Raw genomic sequence first — 23,598 nt, 5'->3', positions numbered from 1 at the left:
GCCGCAGCCCCGCCTCCGCTGGCCTCCCTGCCCAACGGCGGCAGGAGGCCTCGGGACTCCGCCACCATCCCAGCAGCCCCGAGAGCAGGCGAGCAGGGCGCCACGTGTTCCCCCAGAGCGGCCTCCCCGTCCCCGCTGCCGTCCATCTTGGAGCCGGGCAAAGATGCAACACGGAGCCTACCCTTACTCCGCACCACGCGGAGACCGCCGATCGCAGGACCGCGACGGGGAAGCGGTGCGACTGACACTATCCTGGCCAAGCGCGTCTGCAGAAAGACCGCGCCGTCGGTGCCTCGGGAATTTATTACTCAACCCGGATCGAAGATGGCTACGAGCGGTGACGTAAACAAGATCTCGTGAGAGCAAAGAGGAGGGATTCGGCGGCTCCCGCGCTTCCGCCCGAGGGGAGGGATTGCTCACCTGTCGCGCCTCCACAGAGGCTAACGAGGGCCTGGGGTGGGACATGAACACCGCAGTGCATCCTGGGACCGCCCTTTTAGGGTGTGCCTAACTTAAGTCCGAAGCGCGGGAGAGATAAAAGTACGGGTCCTGAGAGGTGGTTTGCTCCCTCCGAATTGAGAGAAGCGGGGTGGCTTCAGAGGTAGCTGGGCTTCTATTTAAACCGCCTTTTCGCTAATGCAGACTCCCGCCCGAAGGGTCACAACGGTCCTGTCCCCGCCCGGGGTGCACGGCCTTCTGCGGATCACGAAGGCTGGTCCTGCTGACCGCCGTTTCCCAGCTCCGACTTGGAACAAGTAACGTGACCCTTCAGAAACCTGACTTCCAGGTCTGTACAAAGTGGTCATAATAGTGACCACGTTAAAGGGTGTGAGGATTAAATGAGGAATATCTATACCCAATACCTAGCAAAGATCCTGGTGTTCAGGAATCGGTGGTTAACTGTGACTGTCACGGTCGCCATAGGACCAGCTTCTTGGTTCTGTTCCGTGATTCATAATCAGGCCTCCCTTCCTTGGTGTCACGGTTCTTCAAATTGAAGATTGAGGACGTCTTGCCGCAGGCTGTCTACTGGTTTATATTTAATAAGTGCTGGTGTTTCTGGTATTGACGAGAGTTTTTGTCCAAAGTTGTCTAAAAAGTTTATTGAATACAGTTTTGGTGTGCAACATCGTTCTGATTTGGCTTTCTCTTTAATAGGATTACAAAAATTAAAAAGGCCTTCGACATTGCAAATAGACTAGCGAGAAGTGAAAACAAATCTGAAGATGAAGGCATTTCAGAGCGTCTGCAGGCAGTTCCGAAGTTCAAAGGGGTTTTCCGTGAAAACTGTTGCCCTTGGGGGTTTCTCTACTTCCTGTTATTTGTGTGACAGGAAGAAAAAAGTGAACCCATATGAAAAAGTGGACCAAGAAAAATATTCTCATTTAGTACAGTCTGTCTTGTCATTCAGAGGCCTTGTGCATACCCCAGAATCATTGTTCGAAGAAGATGCTTTACTCTATGGACCTGTGAGTAAGCATAAACCCCCAAAGCAAGAAGAGGAAGCAAGAGTTCCACAAAATCGGTTTCCTATCTTCAATCCAAAGAGAAGTGTTAAATCAAATGCAAGTGATCCTTTAATTCCTTTGAAAATCCCTTTGCAAAGGAATGTGATACCAAGTGTGACCCGAATCCTTCAGCAGACCATGACAAAACAACAGACTTTCTATTTGGAGAGGTGGAAACAGCGAATGATTCTGGAATTGGGAGAAGATGGCTTTAAAGAATATACTTCAAGTAATTGAATTCTAGTTCTGTATAGTCACTGTTTTCTAGAATATAGAGCGCTGTGTCAGGAGAATGAGGTTTCTTACTTGTGAAGAATTACTTTCAAATAACGAAAGAGTAATTAGCATGAAATAACACTTAATTCGTGTTAACTAACTTAACCCTGATGACAGTCCTATGAAGCACAAATACTGTTATCCTTGTTTTACAGGTGAAACTGAAGGACAGATAATTCTTCTAAAGGACATAGAAAATGCATTTGTTTTATAAGCTATACACATTATACTAGAATTGCTTATTTTCCTTGGCTATGAAAAAAGCCACCTGAAAACAGAATTCTAGTTTTTTTGCTAAATATTCTGTTCAGAATCTAGTAAATACCCATTGCTCTGCTTATCAGTGTAAGTTGACTCTGATAAATTTATTTTAATTTCTGTATTTTTTTCGACAGAGTCTCACTTTGTCACCCACTGTTGAGAGCATCAGAGTAACCTCAAACTCCTCAAGGGATCCTCTTGCCTCAGCCTCCTGAACAGCTGGGACTATAGGCATGGGCTACAAGACCAGGTCTGGCTCTTGCTCAGGCTGTTCTTGAACTCCTGAGCTCAAGCAATCCACCTGTCTTAGCCTCCTGGAGTTCTAGGATTACAGGCCTGAGTCACCGCTCCTGACCCTGACTGATAAGTTTAAAGACCCTGGCAATAGGCAGAACACACGATCTGTATTTAGATCTTGGTAAATTAAGATAATCAAATGTTCTTGATAAGAATCTGAGAATAAATATACTTTAGCCTTCAACTTCTAATTTACTAATTTAGATAAGTGAGGAGAATATATTCCATTCACAGAGAACATTGGTACAGGTGAATTAGCTGGTCCCATAAGGATTATATAGGTGTTTGGTTATGACTAAGTTTTACATCTGTCATTCCTTAGCCCATGCCTTCCAGAAAGCAGTACATGTACCCCTAAGGGTAAATAAGCATTTTTATTTTTGAGACTAGTGTACTTATTTAAAAAAAAAAAAAACTTAAAAAAAAACTGCTTCTCTGTAAGTGTATAACACATTAAACAGGTCGCATATTTAAAAAAAAAAAATACGTGTATTTAGGTGGTACTGGATTTGGCAAAATATGGTCAAGGACTTAGCTCCATATAACATTGCTCAGCTATATGGGACAAGGACTATATGTGAGGTCTAACTGGCTTTTTTTTTTTTTTAATTATAATAATATACTTTATTTGACCCAGTCTATCTAAAATGTTATTGTATTAAAACACAATCAATATATAAATTATTAATTATATATTTTAACATCCCTTTTCCTAAGTCTTTGAAATCCAATGTGTAGTTTACATTTACAACACGTATCAATTCAGACACTAAATTTTCATCAAAACTACTTAATCTGTGTTTAAAGTTCATAAAATGGATAGTTTAAAAAGTAGATTCACATACCCAAATTGTTCCAAAAATAGTTAAAAGTCTTCCAATAATTGGATTTTATACCCTGTTTAAAATGTAAACTAATTAGAATGAAAAAGAAAGTTCTTCACCTGTGCTAGCCACATTTTCATTGTAAGTTCTCAATAGCAGCTGGGCATGGTGGCGCACACTCATAATCCTAGCTCTCTGGGAGGCTGAGGAGGGTGGATGACTTGAGCTCAGGAGTTAGAGACCAGCCTGATCAAGAGTAAGACCCCATCTCTACTAAAAATAGAAAAATTAGCAAGGTATTCTGGCAGGCGCTGGTAGTCCCAGCTACTCAGGAGGCTAAGGCAGGAGGACTGCTTGAACCCAACAATGGGAAGTTGCTGTAAGCTAGGCTAACACCATGTTACTGTGAGCTAGGCACTCTAGGCTATCTCAAAAAAGAAAATTAAGTTCTCCATAGCAACATGTGGCTAGTGGTTCCTGTATCAGACGGCTGAGGTCTAGGCTAACTGGCTTAAGATAGTTAATGAACAGCCAAACTACAGTATTCTCTGCTTTCTGCAAGCAACATAATTTTTTTTTACTATTTTTTCTTTATTAAATCATAACTGTGTACATTAATGCATTTATGAGCATAATGCAATCTTTTAATGGTATGTTTACCTTTTTTATTTGTGCCACTGGAATTTAGAATTGAGATTCCTCATAAGAAGTTCTTTTGCGGGCGGCGCCTGTGGCTCAGTCGGTACTGAGGGTGGCGGGTTCAAACCCGGCCCCGGCTGACGGCTGTAGTCCCAGCTACTCGGGAGACTGAGGCAAGAGAATCACTTAAGCCCAGGAGTTGGAGGTTGCTGTGAGCTGTGTGATGCCACGGCACTCTACCCAGGGCCATAAAGTGGGACTCTGTCTCTACCAAAAAAAAAAAAAAAGTTGTTTTGCTTTTCCTTAAATCAGGAATCTCGCAGCTAAAATTAAAGGAAATATAAAGGCAGAAACCTGCTGGGACATGTGGAACTGTAGGGTCTGTAACTCTTGGCACAAAGGAAGTATACCCATGGCTTTACTGATAACAGGAGTGGAATTTCTCTTTGAATGTGAATGAGCCGTGATAACTCAGGCCCAGAGAAAACTAGGGTGGTTTTTTTATAGAGCCAACTTTGTTGATACAGATTAGTGCTCTGCTATGTCTCTTATTAACTCAGTTAACTTAAAGAAATGAAAATAATCACTTTTTAAAATATCATAAATAAGGGGAAAAAACTTAACAGATTAGTGTTATGGCCAAAAAAAGAAAAGAAAAAAAAAAGCATATATCATAACTCACTAAATTGATTAATAGATCTGGAGAGGTAAGCTGAAAAGTACTAGAGCAGTTAATTCCCTTCTCCCTGGTCTTGTTATAGGCCAGAGCACAGAGCCGTGCCCAGAGCTGCCATTCTTTCAAACACTTGAGCAATTCCCCAAGCATCTGTTTACCTTTTCAAGATTAGCAAGGATGAGGAAAGTCTGATTTAGTCTCATCTATATTTGTGTTGTTTATAGTGGAAAAGGCTAGGGTTTGTTTTAATTTTTTTTGCTTCACAGACTTTTTTTTTTGAGACAGGGTCTCTATGCGCAGGTTAGAGTACAGTGGCTTCATCAGAGCTCACTGCAGTCTCAGATTCCTAGGTTTAAGCAATCCTCCTACCTCAGCCTCCTAAGCTCTCAAGTAGCTGGAAATACAGCCCTGTACCACTATATCCTGCCAATTTTTTGTAGAAATGGGGTCTCACTCTTACTCTGAGTCAGGCTGGTCTTGAACTCAAGCAATTTGATCCTCCCAGAGTGCTAACATTACACGTGTGAGCTGTGGTGTCCAGTCACTATATTGAATTTTTAATCCCGAAGTATCAGCCATCCTGCCAGTTCTATCAGAATTTCAGAACACATGAATTTTTTTATCTGTCTTGGCAAATGAATTTTTTTAAATGCACATTATATATTGGGACTTGAAAACATTCACTTTCCGTGGTACCTGTGCCTCAGAGGGTAGGGGCCCCATGTACCGAGGGTGGCAGGTTCAAACCCGGCCCCCGCCAAACTACAACAAAAAATAGCCAGGCACTGTGGCAGGCGCCTGTAGTCCCAGCTACTCGGGAGGCTGAGGCAAGAAGAATTGCCTAAGCCCAGGAATTGGAGGTTGCTGTGAGCTGTGACGCCACAGCACTCTACTGAGGGCGATAAAGTGAGATTCTGTCTCTAAAAGAAAAAAAAGAAAACATTCACTTTCATTCCTTCAAGTGAATAGTGATTCAGTCCTACCTGCATCTTTTCTTGATTAGTTTTTTAATTTATTTTTATAAAGTGAATTATATTTAATGTTCTGAGCCTTAGATTCCAAGGAATCCTGTAATTTAGACTTTCATGTTTATGGTCATGTGTTAAAAATTTTAAGGAAGCTCTTAATTCTGTGAAAGTAAACTATAAGGGTAAGTCTAAAATATGTTAAAAATGTCTAAACATGAGACTTAAGAAAACATGCCAAAAGGCAAATTAACTAAAATTACACTATGGGAAAATGTATGTTTACTTTTTTATTTTCCCGTAGAGACAGAGTCTTACTTTATGGCCCTCGGTAGAGTGCTGTGGCCTCACACAGCTCACAGCAACCTCCAACTCCTGGGCTTAAGCAATTCTCTTGCCTCAGCCTCCCGAGTAGCTGGGACTACAGGCGCCCACCACAACGCCCGGCTATTTTTTGGTTGCAGTTTGGCCAGGGCTGGGTTTGAACCTGCCACCCTCGGTATATGGGGCCGGTGCTTTACTGACTGAGCCACAGGCGCCGCCCGTATGTTTACTTTCTGATGTGAAGTTTGCAGCAGGAGATGAATTGTCTGCGTGCATGGCAGTTGATAAAGCAGTTTTTTTCCTTCCTGTTTTTTAACACATTTTTCTTCTTCATTAAGCTAATCTATAAATAAATATGCTTCATTCCCCCTGGGATTTAATTCTATCAGTCTTAAATTTCTTGTTGCTCTTTATGTGTTAATAATTCAATTGAACCAAATAAATTTGAAGTAGAATAACTTAGTTCCTAAGTTGAATTTCATTTAATTATCCACGTAATCTCCAAGAAGGATTCAATTTTTTCCCAGTGGTATAACTGACCTTTCAAAATCTTTGTTAAAAATAGTTGATGTACATAATGTGGTTTGATAATTATCTCATTTGATGCCTTATTTTCCTCCTTTTCTACGGGTCTGTCACCAAGCATGTGTATTTCCTACTCTTCAGTTTCTGTGCCTGTCTAAATGGTTCTCTAATAGCTGGTGGACTGCAAAGATTCTGGTGCCACACTGCCTGTCCAGCTTTTTGCTTTGGGGCCAATTAATAGCACTATATAGGCCACCAGGGCCTCGGTCAGTAAAATAGGGGTAATGATCTTTATCTTGTCAGGCCAATGTGTTTGAAAATTAAATAATGTTTTGAAAAGCACCTAGGCCACTGCTTAGCAATGCCCCCTCTTCTTTCCTCCCCTTACCAAGAAGCAAGTGAATATATAATATTTCTTGTAGGTGTTGAATCTCTTTTTGTTCTCTATTCTTGAAATGTATAAGGAAAATAATTCAGGACACAGAAACCATTTCGGGCTGTTCCAACACTAAAAAAAAGTACAGAAGAATGTCACATACTTCCTCTCCCTCCTTCTTCCAAACCCCACAGTAGCCGCTTCATTATTTTTAATTTGTATGTGCCTTGATTTTCTTCCTTGTCTCTAATCCTGTTTTTAAAAAGATTCTCCCACCTATGTTCATAATTAAGTTTTGGTTAAAAAAGAACAGTAAACACAGTTCCCTACATTTCTGGTGTTTTTTTTTTTTTTTAATCACAACCATTTAACTTACTATGTACTAGTACCATAAACTGTATGTGGTCTTCTTTTTTTTTCTTTTTCTTTTTTTTTTGGCCGGGGCTGGGTTTGAACCTGCCACCTCCGGCATATGGGGCCTGCGCCCTACTCCTTTGAGCCACAGTCACCACCCAACTGTATGTGTTCTTATAGCTCCTACATTTATAAGCTCTAGTTCTAACTTTGACCTAATTCTTCTAGAAATACATTCTTTCAATTCATCTTATTGGCAATAAGGGATGTCCAGCCTGCAACCAAAGACCGTATGCTGATTTCGTGAGGACTTTTTTTCTTATCTGCGGTGTCGGATATTCAAAAGCTTGCACAGACCTTTTTTTTTTCTTTTTGCTAATCAGCTTTTACTAGTGTTTGTGCATTTAATGTGTAGCCCAAGACAACCCTTATTCTTCAAATGTTGGGCAGAGAAAAGACACTCCTGAAATTATTCTAATACCTTTGGTTTTCAAAATATGTGCTTAGGTTTAACAAGAGTCTAAAATTTAGATTCTTAGGGGTTGTCACTTAAAAGTAACTTTAATGATTCAATGGCAAGGTGCCTCCTTGAGCTACTGGAACCTCTTCCCTGTGAATTCTTGGCATGGTAGATACAAATAATAGCGTAAAAATGTTTCTTGTTCATTCACTACAAGTGTGATTTTTTTTTCCCCAAAGAAGTATTAAAGCAAATTTTAATGTGTCCTAAAAAAAAATAATAATAATAACTTTAATATAGGCTTGGTACCCATAGCACAGTGGTTATGGTGCCAGCCACATGCACCAAGACTGGCGGGTTCGAACCCAGCCCTGGGCCTGTTAAACAACAATGACAACTGCAACAACAAAAAATAGCCGGGCGTCTGTATTCCCAGCTGCTGGGAGGCTGAAGCAAGAGAATCGCTTAAGCCCAAGAGTTTGAGGTTGCTGTGAGCTTTGACACCATGGCACTCTACTGAGGGTGACATAGTGAGATTCTGTCTTCAAAATAATGATAATGATAATAACTTTAATGTAATTTAAAATTTTGTTTTTTGTACTTGCCTTGTGCCCCCGCCCTGATTTTTTTTTCAGATATATTTTTACAAGGGAAACGGTTCCATGAAGACTTGGAATACATACTTTCACCTTCACCCCAGGGAAACCTAAAAGAGAGAGATGAAAATCTCCTTGAATCTGGTTACATCCAAAGTGTCCAGCATATTCTGAAAGATGTCAGTGGAGTTCAAGCCCTCGAAAGTGCTGTTCAACATGAAACCTTAAAGTATACAGGTCTGCTGGACTGTGTGGCTGAGTATCAGTAAGTATGAAATTGTTTGTGTCACATTGTGGAGGTGAATTAGTGCGGGTTGGGACCTGTCAAAAGGTACTTTTTCCTCTTAATTTCTGCTTCAAGGTTATGCCAATAGGTACTGTTTCCTCTGCATCTTTAAAGTCAAAACCTGTGATAGGTAAAAGAATTGGGTGTGGGGCAAGAGATTTGAACATATATTAAGGGAGTAGCCACATAATACTTGTCAACCAGTATTCCAAAATCACTCTTTTTGGGAGAGAAAAGGCGTACTGTACTTGTCAGTATCTCTAGCATGGCCTGTTTTTCCTTCCTCCCAAGTAGGATACCAACCATAAGCTGTATGTTCCAATTTAATTTCTGTATTTTCTTCCTGTTTTCTTAAAGATAACACCATGAACTGTTGGTTCTGAAAATCACCTCTTTTCCTGGCTTCCAGGCAGTGGTTGACATGGACAGGAACTCTGAACTTACTAAGCTTCCTGCAGTTTTTTTTTTTTTTGTCCTTTTCAGTTTGAGCATCCTGGGACTTGCAGTTCTTTAAATTGCTGCTGTACGGTTTTTGCCAGTACTCCAGATTGTAAGGGCAGCTATAACCTGTAGGTGTCCCTATGCCAAATAAAGCAAGGGAGTAACATGAACAAGATGGAGAGAAAAATTTGTGCAGGTAAAGCCTGGAGCTCTAGTTAAAATTTAAGTAAAAAAGATGGGTGCAATGGCTCACACTTGTAATCCTAGCACTCTGGGAGGGCAAAGCAGGTGGATTGCTTAAGCTCGGGAGTTCGAGACCAGCCTGAGCAAAAGCAAGATCCCATCTCTACTAAAGACAGAAAAAGTGGCCAGGTATAGTACAGGTGCCTATAGTGCCAGCTACTCAGGAGACTGAGGCAAGAAGATCTCTTGAGCCTGAGGTTGCTGTGAGCTATGATAATGCCATGACACTCTACCCAGGGTGACACTAAGACTCTAGTCTCAAAAAATATATATATATTTTTTTAAATAAAAAGCTTGATAGATATTCATTAGTCGGGAAACAGTTTAACCTATCTGAAAAGGAAGAGCCCTATGTGCAAGAAATTTAATAGGCTATTCTGGGCCACCCTTTATATTACCAGGGGAGCCATAAAATCACTTATACCCAATACCCACAAGAAATTCCTGATACCAAATACTTTTGATAGGGATTATACATGTATATCCATAGCACTGCTATTTGTTTTTGTTCTTTAAGTCAGAGCATCAACATTGAGAATATAAACATTTTTGAAGCTAACATTTTAGAAATTTTAAAGGAATTTTTAATGGGTAATGTGTACACTTCGTGAATTAAAGCTATTAAAAGCGAATCCCCTATACCCACTCTATATTTTTTTCTTACTCTGTATTTAACCTCTGTTTAAAAAGTTCTTTTGTTCCTAAGATATTTTATAACTGTATGTGCATCATTTATCCCTGCCTACACCTCTTAATACACCCAGTCTCTCCAAAAATATATATTTTTTAAATTAGCCAGCCATGGTGGTGCATGCTTGTAGTCTCAGCTGCTTGGAAGGCTAAGGTAGGAGGATCACTTGATGCCCAGGAGTTTGAGGTTGCAGTGAACTACGATGACACCACTGCACTCTAGACAAAGGGAGACTCTCCCTCACTCAAAAAAATATATATATTGTATTTTAGAGATATTTTCTTAATCAGTTTATATAGATCTGCAATCTGCAACATTCTTTTCTTTTAATAATTTTTTACCACTCAGAATTAATAATTAATAACACTGTCACATTTGCTTCCCTTTTATTAAAAAATAAATATTGCAAATTAGGCTCAAGTTCCTTGAATCACCTCTTCCCTCCCCTCCTAATTCCCTGGGCAAAATGATTCACTGTTGTAAATTTGGTACTATGTCCTTTTAGTCTATTAAATTTTTTTTTTTTTTTTTGTAGAGACAGAGTCTCACTTTACCGCCTTTAGTAGAGTGCCATGATGTCACAGGACTCACAGCAACCTCTAGCTCTTGGGCTTCCGCGATTCTCCTGCCTCAGCCTCCCCAGCAGCTGGGATTACAGGCGCCCGCCACAATGCCCGGCTATTTTTTGGTTGCAGTTCAGCTGGGGCTGGGTTATGAACCCGCCACCCTCGGCATATGGGGCTGGCGCCCTACTCACTGAGCCACAGGCGCCACCCCTATTAAATTTTTTTAACACACACACACAGCACTTAGGTGCTGTTACACACAGAACGGTAAGAGTCACAATAAATAGAAATCTCTAAACATACAATATCTCAAAGCTGGCAAAATAATTGGGCTCAGGAGTGAGGCTGCCTAGTATTAGATTCTGGCTTTTCAGTTAACCTTAGGCTAGTTATTTAGTCTCTCTGTACCTTAGTTTATTCATCTGTAAAATAAGATAAATGATGTACCTATCTCAGGGTTGTTGTGAAAATCAAATGAGATACTCCCTAAACAGAGCTTAAAAAGCATATTATTTAATATTTTAAAATAACATACTATCGGCTAGGTATGATGGCTCACTCTTGTAAACCTAGCACTCTGGGAGGCCAAGGAGGGTAGATGACCTAAAGCTCTGGAGTTCGAGAGGAGCCTGAGCAAGAGCAAGACCCCTATCTATACTAAAAATAGAAAACTTAGCTGGGCAATTGGCAAGTGCCTGCAGTCCCAGCTACTCGAGAAGCTGAGGCAAGAGATCACTTGAGCCCAGAGTTTGAGATTGCTGTGAGTTATGATGCCACCCACTCTACCCATCTATCTACTCAATAGATGTTAGCCCTGCTATTTTGATCCAATTCTCTCCTCTTGACTGGTGTTTGGTACTCCTTTGTATGAAGGAGACACATCCCTTTCCCTGTTGGGAACATTGAGGTTATTTCTAGTTTTTCACAATTACAGACGGTGCTGCGGTGAATGTGCTTCCTTGTATACTATAGAGCTTCTCTGGGCAGGTGCACGGGTTCACTTGTTGATTGTTGGTTTCTGATGGGTGGTAAATGCAATGGGAATAAATTCAGCTGATTTGAAGTAGACTTGGACATGAATATTTCTTTAATCTCCCGGGCACTTCTCACTTGCACTCAGGATATGGAGCCATTTAGGTACTCCGCCTACAAGGGAAAGTGTGCTTATTTGTGAATACCTTTAACAACACAATATTAATAATTTTGATAACATTGTATTTTCAATTTGCATTTCACATAAATGAGGAGGCTGAGCATCTTTTCATTTTTTTAAGAGCAATTTGTGAGCTATCTTATTGCAATTGTATTTTATTTATTTTATTTATTTATTTATTTTGAGACAGTCTCACTATGTCGTCCTTGGTAGAGTGCCGTGGTGTCACAGCTCACAGCAACCTGAAACTCTTGGGCTCAAGTGATTCTCTTGTCTCAGCCTCCCAAGTAGCTGGGACTACAGGCACTCACCACCACGCCCAGCTATTTTTTGTTGTTGTTGTTGTTGTTGTTGTTGCTTAGTAGGCCCTGGCTGGGTTCGAACCCACCAGCCCTGGTGCATGTGATGAGTGCTCTAACCACTGAACTGCGGGAGCTGAGCCTCTCAACTGCAATTTTAACTTGAGTTTATGCTACTAAGAATTAAAAAAAAATTTTTTTTCAGACAGAGGGTAGAATGCTGTGGTGTCCCCAAACCTCAAACTCTTGGGATTGAGCAATCCTCTTGTCTCAGCCTCCCAAGTAGCTGAGACTATAGACATGTGCCAACCACTATACCTGGCTAGTTTTTCTGCTTTTTTTTTTTCTTTGTTTGTTTTGTTTTGTTTTTTCTTTTTAGTAGAGGTGGGGTATCGCCCGTACTGGTCTCGAACTCCTGAGCTTAAGCCACCAAGCCAGGCCAAATTTTTTGATTGACAAATAATTGTATATATTTATGGAGTATAATGTAATATTTTGATATATATACACATATAGAAAGATTAAATCAGGCTAATTAACATAGTAGTACATGTATCTATCACCTTGCCTACTTACCACATTTTGGATTTTGGGGGGTTTTTTTTTTGAGACAGAGTTTCACTATTTTGCCCTCAGTAGAGTAGAGTGGTATCACAGCTCACAGCAACCTCAATCTCTTGGGCTTAAGTGATTCTCTTGCCTCAGCCTCCAAAGTAGCTGAGACTACAGGCACCTGCCACAATGCCTAGCTATTTTTTTTGGTTGTAATTGTCATTGTTGTTAGGCAGGCCCAGGCTGGATTCAAACCCGTGTATGTGGCTGGCGCTGTAACCACTGTGCTGTGGGTGCCGAGCCTACCACATTTTGCTGATGAAAGCTTTTTTTTTTTTTGAGACAGAGACTCACTTTGTCACCCTTGGTAGAGTGCTGTGGCATCATAGCTCACAACAATCTCAAACTCGTGGGTTTAAGCAATTCTTCTGCCTCACCCTCCCAAGTAGCTTGGACTACAGGCACCTGCCATAGCACCTGGCTATTTTTAAAGACAAGGTCTTCTCTGGCTCAGGATGGTCTCGAACCTGTGAGCTCAGGCAATCCACCCACCTCAGCCTCCCAAGTGCTGGGATTATAGGTGTGAGCCACTGTGTCCAAGCTGTGATGAGAGCTTTTAAAATCTACTCTCTGTAACCTGTAGGCTCAAGAAATCCTCCCACCTCCACCTCCTGAGTAGTTGGGATTACAGGTATATACCACCCCACCCAATTGATTTTTTTGAAATTTTTTTGTAGGGACAGGGTCTTGCTCCTGGACTTGAGCAATTCTTCCACCTTGGCCTCCCTAAGTGCTAGGATTAGCCAGGTTTGGTGACTCACACCTGTAATTGTAGCATTTTGGGAGGGTGAGGCAGGTGGATTGTTTGAGCTGATGAGTTCAAGACCAGACTGAGTAAGAGCCCAGACCCTGTCTCTACTAAAAATAAAAAAACTAGCCAGGCTTTGTGGTGGGCACCTGTAGTCCCAACTACTCAGGAGGCTGAGGCAGGAGGACTGCTTGAGCCCAGGAGATTGAGGTTGCTGTGAGCTATGATGCCACTGCACTCTACCCAGGCAACAGAGTGAAACTTTGTCTCAAAAAAATAAATAAATAAAAGAAGAAAAGACAAAATAAAGTGCTAGGATTATAGGTGAGAGCCATTGTGCTTGGCCTCTGAGCAGTTTTAAAACATATGATCCATTATTATTAACTGTGGTCACTATGCTGTGCAATAGATAACTAAAACTTATTCCATCTGCCTTACTGAATCTTTGTAGCCTTTGACTAATATCTCCCCTTTCTTCTACTCCCTCACCCCTGCCCCAGCAAGCCTCTTGTAACTACCATCTACTCTCTGCTTCTGAGTTCAACTTTTTTAGATTCTGCATGTAAGTGAGATCATGAAGTTTTTGTCTTTTTGTGTCTGACTTATTTCACTTAGCATAATGTCTTCCATGTTCACACTTGTTGTCAAAAATGACAGAATTCCTTTTTTTTTTTTTTGGTTTGTTGTTTGTTTATTTGTTTTTGAGACAGAGTCTCAAGCTGTCGCCCTGGGTAGAGTGCTGTGGCATTATAACTCACAATAACCTCCAACTCTTGGGCTCCAATGATCCTCTGGCCTCAATTGTTCTTCTTTCAATTTTTCTATTTTTAGTAGAGACGGGGTCTTGCTTTTGCTCAGGGTGGTCTGGAACTTGTGAGCTCAAGCAATCCAACCGCCTCGGCCTCCCAGAGTGCTAAGATTACAGGTGTGAGCCACCGCGCCCATCCTGTTTCATTGTTTATAGATGCCACATTGTCTTTGTCCACTGATGAATACTGAGGTTGTTTCCATATCTTGGTTATTATGAGTAATGATGGAATGAACATGAGAGTGTAGATGTCCCTTCAACATATTATTTTCAATTTCTTTGGCTGTATACCCAGAAGTGGGATTGCTGATCAGAGAGTAGTTCTATTTTTAGTTTTTTGAGGAACCCCCCATAACGGCGTTTTCTAAAATGGCTATACCAATTTATACCAACAGTGGACCAGAATTCCCTTTTCTCCACATCCTCACCAACACTTATCTTTTGTCTTTTTTTAATAATAGCTATTCTGACAAATGTGAGATGATAGCTCATTGTGGCTTTAATTTGCATTTCCCTGATGATTACAGATGTTGACCATTTTTTTCATTTATTTGTTGGCCATTCAGATGAATTCTTTTGAGAAATATCTGTTGATCTCCCTTGCCAATTTATTTTGTTTTATTTTTTTAGAGACTGGGTCTCTATATATTGCCCAGGCAATTCATAGGCACAGTCATAGCACACTACAACCTTAAATTGCTTCCCTCAAGCAGTCCTCCCACCACAGCCTCTTGAGTAGCTGGGACTATATGCCAGTGCTTTTGTGCCCAGCTGCCCAGCTGCCAATTTTTAAATTGGATTGTTTTCTTGATATTTAGTTGTTTGTGTTATATATTTTGGATGTTAGCCCCTTATCAAGTGTACTGTTCACAAATATTTTCTCCCATTTCGTAGGTCGTCTCTTCACTCTGTTAATTGCTTCCTTTGCTTTTTAATTTGATGCATTTGTCCATTTTTTGATTTTGTTTCCTGTGTTTTGGAGCTCTATCCGAGAAATCATTGCCCAGACCAATGTCATGGAGCTTGTCCCTACTCTGTTATCTTTTAGTAGTTTTACAGTCCTAAATTTTTTTTTTTTTTCGAGACAGAGTCTCACTCTTCAGCCCTTAGTAGAGTTCTGCAGCATCATAGCTACCTCAAACTCCTGGGTTCAAGCGATCCTCTTTCCTCAGCCTCCTGAGTAGCTAGGACTATAGGTGCCTACCACAACACTGGGCTCTTTTTAGAGACAGAGTCTTGCTCTTGTTCAGGCTGGTCTCAAACTCCTGAACTCAAGCAATCCACCTGCCTCCGCCTCCCAGAGTGCTAGGATTACAGGTTTGAGCCACTACGCCTAACCACAATTCTAGGTCTTAGCATTTAGGTCTTTAACTTTGAATTGACTGTTGTATAGGGTGTGAGATAGGGTCCAGGTTCATTCTTCTCCAAGTGGATGCCCAGCTTTCCTTTGTTAAAAATCAATTGACTATAAATACATGGGTTTATTTCTTGGCTCCCTATTCTGTTCCACTGGTCCATGTGTCTTTTTTTTTTTTTTTTTTGTAGAGACAGAGTTTCACTTTATAGCCCTTGGTAGAGTGCCATGGCATCATACAGCTCACAGCAACATCCAACTCCTGGGCTTAAGCGATTCTCTTGCCTCAGTCTCCCGAGTAGCTGGGACTACAGGCGCCCGCCACAACGCCCGGCTATTTTTTGGTTGCAGTTTGGCCAGGGCCAGGTTTGAACCCACCACCCTCAGTATATGGGGCCGGCGCCTTACCGACTGAGCCACAGGCGCCGCCCCCTATGTGTCTATTTTTATGCCAATGTCATGCTATTTTATTACCGTAGCTTTATAATACACAGTCAAGTGTGGCATAACTATGTTTTAGTCAACAGCAGATCACATATACAACAGTGGTCCCATAAAATTACAATGGAGCTGAAGAATTCCTGATGCCTAGTGATATCACAGCTATTGTAACATCATAGCGTAACAAATTATTCATGTGTTCATAGTTATGCTGTTGTAAACAAATCTGCAGCACTACCAATCATATAAAAGTATAGCATACAGTACTTAATACTTGATAAGAAATGACTGTTACTAGTTTATGTATGTATTCTGAACCTGACCTTGTATGGCCCTAGGCTAATGTGTGTATTTGTCTCCTAGTTTTTAACAAAAAGATGTAAGAAGTATGGCTCAGCGCCCATGGCTCAGTGAGTAGGGTGCTGGCCATATAGGGAAGCTGGCGGGATTCGAGCCTGGCCCAGACCTGCTAAACAACAATGACGACTGCAACCAAAAAATAGTCAGGCGTTGTGGCGGGTGCCTGTAGTCCCAGCTACTGGGGAGGTTGAGGCAAGAGAATTGTTTAAGCCCAAGAGTTTGAGATTGCTATGAGCTGTGATAGCACAGCACTCTACCGAGGGCAGTATAATAAGACTGTCTAGAAAAGAAAAAAAGATGTAGAAAGTAAAAATACAAATAATTTTTTAAAATTGAAAAAAAACATAGATAAGAATACAAAGAAAAGTATTTCTGTGCAGTTGTACAATGTGTTTTACTTAAGTATTATCACAAAAGAGTAAAAAAATTTTTTTTTAATTTCGTTTATAAAATAACTATTAGCTAAGGTCAATTTATTATTAAAAAAAGAAAAATAGGTTTTTAATTTAGTGTAGCCTAAGTCTGCAGTGTTTATAAAATCTGCAGTAGTGAATGGTAGCGTCCCAGGCCTTTCACATTCACTCACTGCTCACTCGCCAGCGCAACTGCCAGTCCTGCGAGCTTCATTCATGGTAAGTGCCCTGTGCACACGTGCCATTTTTTATCTTTTATATTGTATTTTTATAACATGCCTTTTCTGTGTTTAGATACACAGATATTTAACGTATTACAGTTGCCTACATTACTCACTATAGTAACATGCTGTATGGTTTCGTGGCTGAGGAGCAATGAGGCTTAAGTGTGTAGTAGGCTATGCCATCTAGTTTTGTGTAAATGCACTCTATGTTTGCACAATAATGAAATTACCTAACAACACAGTTCTCAGAACATAACCTCGTTGTTAAGTGATACATGACTATATTTTGAAATCAGGGACTGTGATGCCCCCATCTTCGTTCTTTTGGTCAAGATTACTATTCAGGGACTTTTGTGGTTACATATAATTTTTAGTATTTTTTTTTTTCCTATTTCTGTGAAAAATGCCATTGGAATTTTGATAGGGATTGCACTGAATCTGTAGTATGAAAATGTGAATAATATAAATTCTTCTGATCCACAAACACAGGCTATCTTACTATTTATTTGTATTATTGTCAACTTCTTTCATTAATGTTTTACAGTTCTCAGTACAGTACTAAGATTTTCTCCACACTTTTAAGTTCTACAATTATACTACATTGCTTTAAACAGTGGCTTATGGCAGAAATCTTTTTAAAAGGCATTTTGATTTATTCACGTGAAAGAACCAGGAATGGCAGCCCCCTGCAGTTACTGGGGCCCTTTCCTCACTTACATAGGTTGTGAAACTTAGCAATATAACAAAGCAATTATAGACTTGACGCCTGTGGCTCAAGCGGCTACAGCGCCAGCCACAGACACCTGAGCTGGCAGGTTCGAATCCAGCCTGGGCCCGCCAAATAACAATGACAGCTGCAACCAAAAAATAGCCAGGCATTGTGGCAGACGCCTATAGTCCCAGTTACTTGGGAGGTGGAGGCAGGAGAATCGCTTGAGCCCAGGAGTTGGAGGTTGCTGTTAGCTGTGATGCCACAGCACTCTACCCAGGTTGTCAGCTTGAGGCTCTGTCTCAAAAAAAAAACAAAAAAAATTTAAGAAAGCGGGCAGTGCCTGTGGCTCAGTTGGTAAGACACCGGCCCCATATACCGAGGGTGGCGGGTTCAAACCTGGCCCCATCTGAACTGCAACCAAAAAATAACTGGGCGTTGTGGCGGGTGCCTGTAGTCCCAGCTACTTGGGAGGCTGAGGCAAGAGAATCGCTTAAGCACAGGAGTTGGAGGTTGCTGTGAGCTGTGTGATGCCATGGCACTCTACCGAGGGCCATAAAGTGAGACTCTGTCTCTACAAAAAAAAAAAAAAAACATTTAACAAAGCGGTTATAAAGACAAAATTATCTATAGACTGTTAGTAGCCAATAACCACACATGGATATTGAGCCCTTGAATGTGGTCGGTCCGAACTAAGTTGTGCTATAACAATATACAAACTAGATTTCAATGACTTAGTACAAAGAGTGATGTACAGTATCCCATTAATTACTTGTTATATTGATTATATATACAAATGATAATATTTTAGATATGTTGGGTCAATTAAAATATTAAAATTTCACTTCTTTTTTTTTCTTTTGTATGTGGCTATTAGAAAATTTAAAGCAACACATGGCTTGAATTTTATTTCTTTCAGCCAGTGTTGCTCTAGACTCTGTCAAGAGTTGTAGTGACTTGTAAGTAACACATTTTGTACAGAATCTTCCTAATAAACTGCTGGTTTTGAAATTGAAGTCATGAAAGATGTATTGAACTGATAGAGCAGTTTGAGAGTCACCAGTTACTTGGTCCACTCTCTGTACAACCCTTTTCTGGGGTTGACAAGTAGAAACCACCAGTATAGAGGAAAGGGAGAAGAATACACTTGTTTGAACAAGACAAAAAAGTGGCAGGAAATTCTGTCTTTTTTTTTTTTTTTCCCCAATACCCCCATGTGTGAACTTTTAAGATAGGGAACCAGTTTCCTTATTTTTACTTCTTCATATAGTTGATGGCTCTTGAGTATGGATGGATTTGAACCCCACCTTTGGTTTCCAAGCGAGAGAACTTTTGAGGCACCATAATGGATGGTCCTTCATAATGGGAACTTTGCTACTGATATGTTGTGTTTCATTCTGACAAGTGTTTGAAACAAAATCAACAGAGACAACATAATGGACAATATAATTCCTCTATCAATTGTTAAGGAAAGGAGGCCGTGGCGGTCCAAAGGAATTACGAGGAAGTTTAGAAACACAAACGGCAGAAGTGTTGTTCTCCATTCTTTGCATGTGGCTTGCATCTATAGCTTTCATGGGTGCACTTCAGAAAGCATTTTCCATCATACCTTTGATGAGCTCATTACTGACCTGAATCAGTATGAAAGAATCATACTTTCTAATACTGAGAAGCAGCGCCCATTTTCAAAAGTGGAGAGCTGACCGGGCGCAGTAGCTCATGCCTGTAATCCTAGCATTCTGAGAGGCTGAGGCAGGTATATTGCTGGTCATGAGTTCAAGACCAGCCTGAGCAAGACTGAGATTTCATCTCTACTAAAAATAGAAAAACTAGCCAGGCATCATGGCATATGATGACTCCACAGCACTCTACCCAGAGTGACAGAGTGAGACTCTGTGTCAAAAATTTTAAATAGGGGCGGTGCCTGTGGCTCAAAAGAGTAGGGCGCTGGCCTCATATGCCAGAGGTGGCGGGTTCAAACCCAGCCCCGGCCAAAAACTGCGAAAAAATAAAAACAAAACAAAACAACAACAACAACAAAATTAAAATAAAATGAAATGTCTGGGCAGCACCTGTGGCTCAGTGGGTAGGGTGCTGACCCCATATACTGAGGGTGGCGGGTTCAAATCCGGCTCCGGCCAAACTGCAACAAAAAAAATAGCCGGGCATTGTGGCGGGCACCTGTAGTCCCAGCTAGTTGGGAGGCTGAGGCAAGAGAATCGCCTACACCCAGGAGTTGGAGGTTGCTGTGAGTTCTGTGATGCCATGGCACTCTACTGAGGGCCATAAAGTGAGACTCTTATCTCTAAAAAAAAATAAAAAAGTCAATCAGATCAAGTCATTTTTTGCATATAGTCTTTCAATGACTCCCTATTACCCTTAGGAAAATAAAGTCCAAACTCCTAAATAGGAGTGGAATGCTCTTTATCAGTGACTTGTGAAAAAATAAAAATAAAAAATGGAGAGCTGGGCATGGTGGCACATGCCTACAGTCCCAGCTATTCAGGAGGTTGAGAAAGGAGGAATGCTTAAGCCCAGAAGCTCAAGTCCAGCCTGAGCAAAATAATGAGACTATCTCTTAAAAGGGAAAAAATTGGAGAATAGAAGCAATGGTCATTGGGTAGCAAGTAGTAAACTTACCTGTGAGAGGAGAGTTAACCTAATGGAGTTTTTCTGTTTGAACTATTACCTACAAAGCCTTCCTTTGGTTTCTCTTTAGAGGCAAGCTATGTGTGATTGATTGGAAGACATCAGAGAAACCAAAACCTTTTATCCGAAATACATTCGACAACCCACTGCAAGTGGTGGCATACATGGGTGCTGTGAACCATGATCCCAACTACAGCTTTCAGGTCAGGACCCTCAACCTCTACTCACTTAAAACTTTGCTCAGTACAACTATGTAACTCTTTAGGTTTTTACTCTATTTTTATCCCTTACTATGTCCCTGCCCATCTCCCACTCTTGCCCTGGGCTTTATTTTTTTTTTAATAGTTCTTTAATGATCACAGTTCATTCTTTTATCTGTCATCTCTGTGTTCTTGTGTGTCCTGATACAGTCTTTGATCAGCTTACCTTAGAAATTGAGTTAGAAGATATTCCTGTAGATTATTTTGTACTGACTGCATTTGCCCTGGAGTAAGAAGGAAATGAACCTAAACTCTGGACCTACTATAGTAATATTAGAATTACCCTTTGTTTCTTCCTAGGTTCAGTGTGGCTTAATTGTGGTGGCCTACAAAGACGGATCACCTGCCCACTCACATGTCATGGATGCAGAGCTTTGTTCCCACTACTGGGCCAAGTGGCTTCTTCGACTAGAAGAATATACAGAAAAGAATAAGGATGAGAATATGCAGAAAACAGATTAGGGAGCAGGACACCATTTGGGAACATTCAGCAGTCTGGAAGATATATTGCTGTTTACTACAATCCAGAAACTTATGTAGGTGCTACCAGATCTGAGTGCTACATTAACATAAGTGGAAGTATTAATTTCTTGAAACATATTGCTATCAAAAAGACTGAAAAGCCAGGAAAGTCTAGATTTAAGGAGCTGGACTTGAGCACGTCAACTATGCTACCTCTGTTATTTGCCTGAAAAGAGGGCAAGCAGGGTAGGCAGTCACACTGGCAGTTAGACTCCCTCGGTGGATCTCGGTGTCCTGGGAAGGACACCCAGTCTTTGAACTGAGATTGGAAGTTCAATGAGGCTGAATGTGCCAAGCCTTTCCTCAGGTTCACCAGGAGGAAAGAACCCACATACTCCTGCGGTATGTAGAGGGGAAAGGTTCGGCCAACTCTCACTACCAGTGCAGTTTCTTGAAACTTTTATATATTGGGGCTCTATATATTTCAGTTGGAGGGAAAGCTAACATTGAACCTTTTTAAAAATAAATATGGGATTATTCAGCATCAAGTAAATGCTGCTGTCTGGAAAGATGGAATGTAATCCAAGCTGTTGGCAGTATGCCTTGGCATACCACCAAATGACCCCAGAAGTAGCCAGGCCCCAGTTTGCAAAGCGTAATTGTAGGTGTTTTAATAGCTTTTTCTGGTGTGAGTGAGAGGATCATGAGAGAAAATTTATCATTTGTAGAATTGTTCAGCTATAGGGAACAATAATAAAATTGGTTAATTTATGTTCTGTGTTTGATAGGTAATAAAAATTATTAGTTTCGGGCGGCGCCTATGGCTCACAGGAGTAGGGTGTCGGCCCCATATACTGGAGGTGGCGGGTTCAAACCCAGCCCTGGCCAAAAAGTGCAAAAAAAAAAAAAAAATTATTAGTTTCATTGGATTTGGGAAATTTACATAAATGCCTATTATAGCCTGTGAAGGTCTCCTATTTTATTGAGTGAATCTGTTAGCATTTGAGTTACATTTGCTGCCTTAAAATAGTAGGCTGCTATAAGGACTTTTTTCTGTTATTAGCTGTTATTTATGAGAAATAAAATAACAAGAAATGAGTAAAGAGTTTTGTTAGTTTTAGTTTTGTTTCTTTTTATTTCAGTTTGTGTATTTATAGGATAATTTCATAAACCTGCAAATGGTTTGGACTTTGTGGTTTTGTTTTTGTTGGGGGGAGGTTGGTCTCACTCTTGCCCAGGCTGGAGTACAGTGGTGCAGTCACAGCGCATACAGCTTTGAAGTTTTGAACTCCTGGGCTTAAGTGATTCTCCTACCTTATTAGCCTCTGAGTAGCTAGTACTACAGGTATGTGCCACTATGCTGTGTAATTTTTTTTTTCTTTGTAGAGACAGGGTCTCATGATGTTGCCTAGGCTGTGGATTTTGTTTTTAAATTTAATATTTTACCACTGGCCTAGTGGCTTTGGTCCTCACTAAGCTCTCCACCATGGTCATCTGGCAAAAAAAGCAAGGTTCAGGTAGGAGATAATAGCATTAGGGAGACCTTTGTATTAACACTACACACCTCTGACTTTAGGTGGTTTTTTGTTTGTTTTTTAAACTAGTATATATTCCTGTAGTCTGTAATTTCCAAAATCAAAAATAAAGGAAGATAATTAAAACTTATTCAGCTTGGACCTGTCACTTTGTACCATGAGTCTCCCAAGCTAATGGTGGCCTAAGGAGTTCCTCAGAAGAATCTGACCAGGAAGATGTTATGGCTGGTGTGAGAACAATGAAGGTAAATCCCTGGGCAGGTTCTCCACTTTTTCATAACAATCCTAATACTACTACTCAGACCTCACATGTAAAGAAGTATCAATCTCCTGAGATGTAAATGTCAATGAAAAAAAGTTGTCACTACAAAGGCACAGGAGGGGAAAGTCAAGTCTGAGCTCCTAAATGAGGTGAAGTTTTCCAAGAATTGGCATGTATACTACTACTTGTCAGTGATACCACCCCTTCCCCTGAGTAACGTGGCATATTAAACTCCAGTGATAGGAAACGGAGGGTTTGCAGCAAGAAGAGATTCTAATTCTGGATAATTAAAGTCCTAAAGGGGGTGTGGATCATTCTTGGGAGGCTTCCTCACATAAGTGTAGGATGCTGCCTTCCAGTGTTTAGTTTGGAGATGTTCCATGAGATGTGAAGCCCCCTGCATTCCTTTCCCTCTGCAGTTCTATCCATCCTTACTAATGCATTTAGTAGCTGACAAAAGCTCCCTGCTGACATGAAAACCAAATTTCATCTTTTTTCCCACAAATTATGGCTTCTCTCCCCTCAGACCTGGCCTCTTCCTCAGGGCCTGATTATCTAAGAGGATTAACCTAAATACAAAGTAAATTTACTGTAATTCTGGGAAAACATGTCAACATAAGACCTATGGTTTCATATGTCTTGACCTGGTAAATACAGGAACGAGTGTTAGTCATAAGTGTGTTTCTAGGTAACCAATTTGCCTACCAGCTTTAAAAGGAATTAGAGAGGGGTAATTTGTTTTAATCACAAATCAGGTAGCTTTCTACCTGAGCAATTAAACATTTGGTTATAACCTACCCTATCCTCTCACCACTATATCCCAACAAAAAAGTTAAATGAGGGAATAGTTGGGGAGGAGATTTTTTTTTTTTTTGTAGAGACAGAGTCTCACTTTATGGCTCTCGGTAGAGTGCCGTGGCATCACACAGCTCACAGCAACCTCCAACTCCTGGGCTTAAGCGATTCTCTTGCCTCAGCGTCCCGAGTAGCTGGGACTACAG

General features: G+C 40.8%; 2 protein-coding genes across 4 annotated transcripts in view; one reads left to right on the top strand and one right to left on the bottom strand.

Annotated features, from left to right (window-relative positions):
• SNX5 (sorting nexin 5) overlaps positions 1–323 on the bottom strand; it is a 28,566-nt gene extending 28,243 nt beyond the window's left edge. Inside the window, exon 1 of the mRNA XM_053573635.1 lies at positions 182–323. The gene's annotated coding sequence lies outside the window, so the exon portion shown is untranslated. The remainder of the gene's footprint in view (positions 1–181) is intronic.
• MGME1 (mitochondrial genome maintenance exonuclease 1) lies at positions 239–22,408 on the top strand. 3 transcript variants are annotated; one of them, XM_053573637.1, is made up of 6 exons: positions 239–356; positions 643–787; positions 1,159–1,737; positions 8,121–8,346; positions 20,149–20,281; positions 20,639–22,408. In XM_053573637.1, the coding sequence occupies exons 3-6, from the start codon at positions 1,227–1,229 to the stop codon at positions 20,798–20,800; spliced, it is 1,032 nt and encodes a 343-aa protein (XP_053429612.1). In that variant the 5' UTR covers positions 239–356; positions 643–787; positions 1,159–1,226; the 3' UTR covers positions 20,801–22,408. The 3 variants fall into 3 exon arrangements, with proteins under 3 accessions (XP_053429612.1, XP_053429611.1, XP_053429613.1); XM_053573638.1 differs by lacking the exon at positions 239–356 and adding an exon at positions 525–540; XM_053573636.1 differs by lacking the exon at positions 239–356 and having other exon boundaries at positions 506–787.
• The last annotated feature ends 1,190 nt before the right edge of the window (positions 22,409–23,598 follow it).

Source organism: Nycticebus coucang, chromosome 21 (assembly GCF_027406575.1).
Source record: "Nycticebus coucang isolate mNycCou1 chromosome 21, mNycCou1.pri, whole genome shotgun sequence".
Classification (NCBI taxonomy): domain Eukaryota; kingdom Metazoa; phylum Chordata; class Mammalia; order Primates; family Lorisidae; genus Nycticebus; species Nycticebus coucang.
Note: the sequence above shows the minus strand (reverse complement) of the source record. Positions and strands in the feature narration are given on the sequence as shown.